Source organism: Castanea sativa, chromosome 9 (assembly GCF_040712315.1).
Source record: "Castanea sativa cultivar Marrone di Chiusa Pesio chromosome 9, ASM4071231v1".
NCBI classification, from domain to species: domain Eukaryota; kingdom Viridiplantae; phylum Streptophyta; class Magnoliopsida; order Fagales; family Fagaceae; genus Castanea; species Castanea sativa.
Window position 1 is genome coordinate 41,481,906 of NC_134021.1, and position 8,252 is coordinate 41,490,157.

The following is an 8,252-nucleotide window of genomic DNA, read 5'->3' on the forward strand; positions in this document are numbered from 1 at the left end:
ATGTTGGGCCTAAAAAAATTTAGGGTGGTCACAAAATTCTTTTTAAGAATAAAAAATCATAAAATTAATATATAATATTTAATTTTTTTTCTAAGTCAAAGTGGTCCTATGACCACCCTGGATACAACGTAGAGCCACCCTTGATTCAAGCTAAAAGAGCCATTTGAAAAAAAAAATGATTATGCAAATCTTTATTTTTCAATTTAAGTTATGTTCTTTATTATAGGAATCAAAATATTTCAAAATATATAGGTTTAGTTTAAAAAATAATTAAAAAAAAATGAAAAATTCAAATTAACTGGGGAGCAATAATTTAATTTAAAAAAAGGATAAATTAGTACAAAATTTCTTTAAAAAATAAATTAGTACAATGGTTATTGTAGGGGTGATAAACTTAGGAGTACATATCTATGTAAATATTGGGCCAGGGGCCCAATCCGAGGACATTAAGTAATTCGAGGACGGGTAAACGTCTTCCTAAGAATCTGTGTTGGTAAGTAAAGAGGTGAAGTTTGATCATGGTCATCCAAGAAGGTGTTCCGAGGAGGAATGCTTTCTCAGCTAATCAAAGCCGAGGTCAGAAGGTATGGTCTGACATCAAGAGCAACGTTCGGGACAATTCCACTTATGAGGATAAGTATCAAAGAAGGAACATGATATAGGGAGGCTATGAAATATCTAAAGAGAAAGCTGCTACCACCGCATTAAATACTATGCAACTATCTCTCTAACCGCATTAATAAGAAAGTGATACCTGAACAGTAACTTTCATCCTTACAGCCACTATCCAAAGATTTCAAGAAGATGCTGATGGGACAAGAATCAACACCAACAATCTGATCTGCATGTGAAAGGTGGAGATGAAAGGGGAAGATAGTATAAAATGGTAGAGAGACCGTGAGAGAAGAGTCGAGAAATTAAGAGGAAAACACTGTAGCAATCAAGAATTGAACTTGTAATCAAACTTGAGAGAAATATATAAGAACTGATCTCCTTGGACTGTGCCGAGGACGATTCTCTTTAGATTAAACTGGTCTATTTTCATTTTCTTGTCATTTGAATCCACTTTACTTGTTGTATGATTCATTAAAGCCCAGTTTTCCAACTCATTCTCTACAAATTTATTGTATTGGATTTTTTTGGCCTAAGTTCATTCATCCTTTAGGCTTGGGACTCAAATTGTGGCCGTACAGTTATTATGCATAAAAACATTTATAAAAATGCAAAAATGGCTTTATAAAAAATAATACTCTATCCTAAAGGTTCAGAAACTACATCAATTCTCTATCAATCCAAATTATTAATCTACTTCAAAAATTCAATTTTTATCTTTGATGTATTATCTTTGAAATAAAATATCATTATTTTCCAAAATTGCCATTTTTAATTTAAAAAAAAATGAAAATTGAGTATTAATTTTTTTTAATAAAGTAACACATAAGTGAGAATAATTATGAAGATTGTGAAGTAGACAATATTTTAGGATACTTTAAATATATATATATATATATATATATATATATATATATATATATATATATATATTGTAAGTGCACAATTGCACCTGGACCCAAAGACAATCACGGGCTCAGGCTCAATGAGCCTTAAACAATAAAATTTGTAGAGTGTGGGCTTGAAACCTAGGTTAGAAGTATTGGGAGCTGGATACCAGGCTTTTATAAACAAATACAGGTAAATAACGAACAATAAGTGCAATGAATCTCCTCGGACTCTAGCCGAGGACTACTTATTTATTATTTCTCTTTCTTCCTTAAAGATTACAATTTCTTAATTTCTTTCTTTGTTCCCGATCCCCTTTCTCCTTGGCCTTTACCCCCCTTTTATACTTCTTTCCCTGATACTTTTTGAACAGTGACTAGAAATTTCCACCTCACTGTTCAGGGGTCACCTCCCCATTAATGCGGCCAGGGAGGTAGGTGCAGAGCCTTTAATGCGGAGGTGTCAGCCTTTGCTCTTGATATTTTCTTTAATACTGGTGCATCTAGAAGATTCAGGATGTCCCCTTTTATCCATTAGTCTTTCCAGAGTTGTGTCTTGACCCTTATAATGAAATCTTGAGTTCTCTTGGATCTGTCCGAGGTGAAACTCTCCCTCAACTGTATCCTCGGACCCTCGGCGTATGGGCCAACTCATAAAGTTTAAACCTGGAGCAGGTCGGCCCTCCATGTTACAGCCCAAAGGCCCATATGCCCACTTGGGTCCTTTTACCCCCCACATATATATAGTTACATTTTTTTTTATCGAGTTTCAACCTATGATGTACATTTATGATAATTTCTTTTACTAAACACCAATTACCTTTTTTTTTTAGAGAGAGATTCAACCTATGACATCTGCTTCTTATAATAGCTCTTAATCATTGGACCAAGACAATCACCTAAATCAAAATAATGAACAAACAAAATCATATTTTATATAATAAATAAATATATAATCATTCCATTATCTCCAGGGTTATATTCTTGTGTTGTTACCAAAGAAATGAATAGTAATAAGTATTACATTATAACACTAAAACAAGTATAATAACTTCAGGTTGGAAATGCCCTTCAAGTTTCATTTACCCTTTGAGTATGAAAAGTCCTTCAGTTTTTTTTTACCTTTCGAGTATTGGGTCCTATTTGGATTGATTATGACGCAACATCAGCCATGCTCTCCACTCACATTCATCATCGGGTAGAAAAGTACTCGTCAGGTTGCCCAATACCGACGATGAATTACACTGTCCCACACCGTTGGTGTGTTCTCCACTCATGCATCCTTATATGGAGAGAACTTGCACACCACGTCAAAAGATCCTTCTACATATTCGTATCCTCCTTGTATGGGAAGTAAAGCCCTAAGATCATGGAACATTGACTCCATATCTTCCGTACAAGGAAAGATCTAATGTTCATGGGATCTTGGTTAGCCCTACAACATTATATAAGCACTGAGTCTCCTTTTCTCCAAGGTATGTGAAATTTCCTAGCTATCACACTTTTGGGTTATTGGAGATTCTTCTATCACTGACTTAACCTTCGGAGGGTCTTTGGTTAGCACCCCACTAGTGCTCTCTGTAAGTTCTTCATTCTTGTTATTCTTCAGGTACCCTAATTGGCATGCGTGTGGACAAACAACTCACTAAAAATTTGTGCATCATCAAAATTAATCTCCATCATAGTTTGCCATATGGAGCTTCTTTGTGATTTATTTTATGAGGCATATACTCAATGTTATTATTAAAGAAAAATGATACATTCGCAGTACCCCACTTGGTCTAATGGCACCTCCTTAACTTGAAAGGAAGGGGAAGGGGGTGGTGAAAAAAAAAGATACGTTAATATAAAAGAATAACGTATTTTATTTTTTTTATTGCTTTTTTTTAGAGAGAAAATTTTAATATATGGCGTCCGCTTCTGATGATAACTCTTTATCATTAGACTAAGACATCAATTGGTTTTTGGTGTAGACAAGGATTAAAACTCAAATTTCTTATTCAACCATTAAAGACTTTACTAATTGAGCTAAATGTATTGCTAAAACATAACGGATTAAGCATACAAAGTGAAAATGTCACAAAATAAAGTAGAAAGGAATCCATATATTGATCACAATAGTATTGATCTCAGTGTTTTAGCCCTCTCCCCTTAATTTATTATAAATAAATGTGAATCAAGACAATGATTTCATTAAAAGAAAGGCACATATTTTTCCATCAAATATGTATGCAAATTAGGTAGCAATGTATGCATTGACACTTATTGCAGTTTGGCTAGTCAAGAGCATATCTTCCGTTATAGCAGCAGTAGGTGAATCAGAAGGGAGCCCATTTTCGCAATTGTAAGCTAGAGTTGTCAACTGGCCTAATTCAGTGATGTCCTTATACTTTCTCTGCTCTGACAACAGGTAAGCCGCTTTGAGCTTGTCTTGCATATCCTTGTAAAGCGTCACACAAATGGAAAAATCATTTTTGAGAGACGGATTGGTAGTGTTGTCCCGAAATTGTGTAAAACTCCGGTAATTGTCACTAGCTTGTTTCATTGTTAGCTCAAGTGATATTAATGAGAGTGTGGGGAGGTCTGCCGAGCTAGTACGCGGATCGCTTGTTAATATACTCTCACAGATTTCTTGGTTTTGAGTTTGGGAGCAAATGGGGGCCAGGACATCAGGGGTGACACCACGAGAGCAAGAGAAGAGAAGAGAAAGAGATGATACAAAGAGAGTAACAGTAGAGAATAATGGAAAGCAGCCCATTCTTGGTTATTGTATTGTAAATCTAATTCCTTTAATTTGAAGGTGATCAGAAAGATATATATAAAAGCTGAAGATAGGAGATTTGTCAACCAGACCCTTTCTAGAGGCTTGTTTTGAACTTCAAAAACATGTGTTATGCATGAATCAATAATATATGTTGATATATTTAAATATAAATGTAACAATAATCAATCAATCAATATCAATATATATATATATACACACACACACACACACATATAGAGTCCAAATCTTCTGTCCCACTTTTCCTGCTCCACTCTACACTCCACCAATAAAAACTTGCCACGTGTTCACCTAATTAATTAAATACTATCATTATTGACTTATTAATGCTACCGTTATTAATTAATAGTAGTATTTAATTAATTAGGTGAACACGTGACAAGTTTTTATTGGTGGAGTATAGAGTGGAGCAGGAAAAGTGAGACAGAAGATTTGGACTCATATATATATAAAAGTAGAGATCTTATATGTGAGAGTATAACATTCTGCCAAGTGGTGCATTGTATAATATTTTTTCCATTTGGGCTTCTATTTTATCTAAATTTAGCATTTATATCAAACTATTAAGTATATATATAAGCAAAAACCTTATGTGCGAGAGCACGAGATTCTGCCAAGTGGCGTATTGTATGATATTTTTTCCACTTGGGCTTCCACCTTATTTAAATTTAGCATTTATATCATCTAAATTTAGCATTTATATTAAACTATTAAGTAATGACATATGCATTTATTTTGATACATTAATAAAATTCAAAGAATATATATATAAAAACAAAGACATTAATTGCGAAAGCATGAGATTCTGCCAAGTTGCTTATTGTATAATATTTTTTCCATTTGAGCTTCCACCTTATCTAAATTTAGCATTTATATCATTTAAATTTAGTATTTATATCAAACTATTAAGTATATATATAAAAGGAGAGACCTTATGTGCAAGAGCACAAGGTTCTGCCAAGTGGTGCATTGTATGATATTTTTTGTCTTTAGGCTTCCACCTTATCTAAATTTAGCATTTATATCACTATTAAGTAATGACATATGCATTTATTTTGTTGCATTAATAAAATTCAAAGAATTTGTATACATTAATTATTTGAAATGCTTTGGATAGATATGGATGAATCCAAAAAGTCATGGGAAATATAGTTATTCGGAAAACTTTTTAATTTTATGTATAAAACTAACTTCAATGCAGAATTGCGAGAGTCAGATTCACTGAATATTGAGTAATATGATTATTTGTCTCAACATTTGTCAAATATAAATCTCCATTTCCTTTGGACTTAAGAATCAATAGATCATAAATAATTTTTTACTAAATTTATCAAAATGTACCGCGCATCGCATGAGATATCCACCAGTAAACTATCAATAGCACCATTATGATTTGAGCGATTGAGATTAAATTATGCCTTAGCAATAGGGCTGATTGGAAGCCCATATCCGAATAATAATTAATAATAGTATAAGAAATTAGTCAGTAATCTATGCAAGTAAAAGTATTCATGGGTTGTTGAAAAAAGTTGAAACAATGGGTGACATAAGGGGGGTTTCTATTTGCCGAAACGGTTCTAGACTAACCCATCTCCTTTTTGCAGATGATAGATTTATTTTTTGCAGAGTAAAAGAAAATGAGTGCTAGACGCTTTTGGAGATCTTAGCCATGTATGAAAGTGCATGGGTCAGCAGATAAGTAGAACGAAAACCACTCTCATTTTTAGCAAGTCAACATCACAGGATTTCCACGACACAATCAAAGAAGCTCTTGGGGTGAGATTGGTCCAATAATATGAAAAATATTTAGGTCTACCATCATTTATTGGCCAAAAAATGAAAGAGAGTTTTGACAACTTTAAATAAAGGGCGTGGAAGAAGCTGCAAGGATGGGAGGGCAAGTTATTATCTTAAGCAGACCAAGAGATTCTAATAAAAGCAGTGGCCCAAGTGTTACCGACTTATATGGTGTCATGCTTCAAATTGCCTAGTGGTTTGTGCCATGATATAGAAGCTCTAATTCGGAAATTTTTTCGGAGGCAAAGAGGGGAAGGCTGAAAGATACACTGGACCAAGTGAGAGGATTTATGCAAACCAAAGACACAAGGTGGAATGAGGTTCAAAGATCTTTCAAGGATTAACAACACACTCTTGGTAAAACAAACATGGCGTCTCTTGCATAATAAAAACTCGTTGTTCTATTGAATTTTTAAGGCGAAAATTTTCCCTAACTGCACAATCATGGAAGCAACAAGCCCAAGTTCAGCCTCTTATGCGTGGAAGAGTATTCTTAGGGGCAGAGAAGTCATCAAAAGAGGAGCGGTTTGGTGGACAAGTGATGGACGATCAACTGCAATCTGGGGGAGCGTTGGCTTCTAGTGAGACACTCCAAAAATTTTGTCACCATGTATAGGAGGTCTAGCCGATGCCAAGGTGAGTGCTTTAATTGACCAAGGGCACAAAATCTAGAAAGAAGAAGTTATAGATGCCAACTTGCTGAGTTTCGAAGCGGCCATGATAAATTAAAAAAAAAAACATTATGCCACACAGATCTGCCCGATACACTCACCTAGACATTCAACCCCACGGGGGAATACTCAGTTAAGTCGGGCTACAAATTCTTGCAACAAGAATTCCAGAATTCATGGCCTGGTCAGTTTGATCCAGAGTGCCTAAAGCCTCTGTGAAAAGGAATATGGAGTTTACAAGTTCCGAGTAAGGTAAAAAATCGGGTTTGGCGAGCGACAAAAAATTCCTTACCTACAAAGATGAACTTGGTGAAGCGACAAATTATCACAAATGACTGCTGTGAGCACCGCGAAAGACCAAAAAGAAGATGTAGGCCATGCTTTATATCACTGTCCGAAGCTATTGGAGCTTTGGAACAAAGTCCTTCTCTTGATTTAATGGGTTGTAATTTTGCAGAAAATAGGGACCCCACTCTCTTCTCCATGGCAATCTGGGCGATATAGACTCGGAGAAATAATTTTCAACTCGAAAAACTTGCAGTTCCTCTCGGCCAATTTCTGCCTCAAGCAAAGGAAAGGCTGCGCGATTTTAGCCTCCATAATTCCTCGACCATAACACCAGTGGGACGACCACCCACCTGCTGGCAATCTCCGGATAGAAATCTATATAAGGTGAACTTCGATGGCGCTCTATTTGATTCAGAAAACAGTGCTAGTATGGGTGTGGTTATTCGCAACGATATGGGATAAGTCATGGTTTCTCTCTCGCAAAAAACTACTCTCCCTTTCACAGCCATTGAAGTGGAAGCTATGGCAGCAAAGATGGCTCTAGAGTTGGCTTTGGAGACAGGTTTTGATCAGGTGATATTGGATGGCGGCTCACAGATACTCATCCCAGCACTTTGGAACAAGTCTCACTCATTGTCACACTTCGGCCACATAGTGAAAGACATATAGTACTTTGCCTCTTGTTTCTCAAAAATATATTATTCTCATGTTCGTAAGCATTGTAATAGTGTACCTCACTCTTTAGCAGGACAAGCAATTTCAATTTCTCAAATGCGAGTCTGGATGGAAGATGTACCACTAAATATTATTCATGTACTTCAAGCCGATCTTAATGGCCTCCCTTAGATGATAAGTTCTGTCTTTGTTTTCAAAACAAAAAAAAAAAAAAATCATATTATAACCATATAATAATATTTTTGGTTAAATTACTAATTTAGTCCTCCAATTGTTTTTAGTCTCACTATTAATTGTGCCATTTAGTCCTACAACCTCTTTTTTCCCCCTTTTTTATACCGATAATTCAATTGTTATAATAAAAACAAGAATGAAGGATTTGAACTATAATTCTTTTTATAAATAAAATTAGGTAAGGCTTTTTGCTAGTCCTTCATGTAGACATCAAAATTTTATAATTTTTTACACTACTTTGTGACCATATGATTTATTTCTTACAAATTTTGTGTACACTTCCATTTAAATTTTAATAAAAATTAA

General features: G+C 34.8%; 1 protein-coding gene across 1 annotated transcript; it reads right to left on the bottom strand.

The window, feature by feature from the left end:
• Window positions 1-3,735: 3,735 nt before the first annotated feature.
• On the bottom strand, window positions 3,736-4,257 carry LOC142610211 (uncharacterized). The gene has a single exon (XM_075781967.1). The coding sequence runs from the start codon at window positions 4,255-4,257 to the stop codon at window positions 3,736-3,738; it is 522 nt and encodes a 173-aa protein (XP_075638082.1).
• Window positions 4,258-8,252: the final 3,995 nt, after the last annotated feature.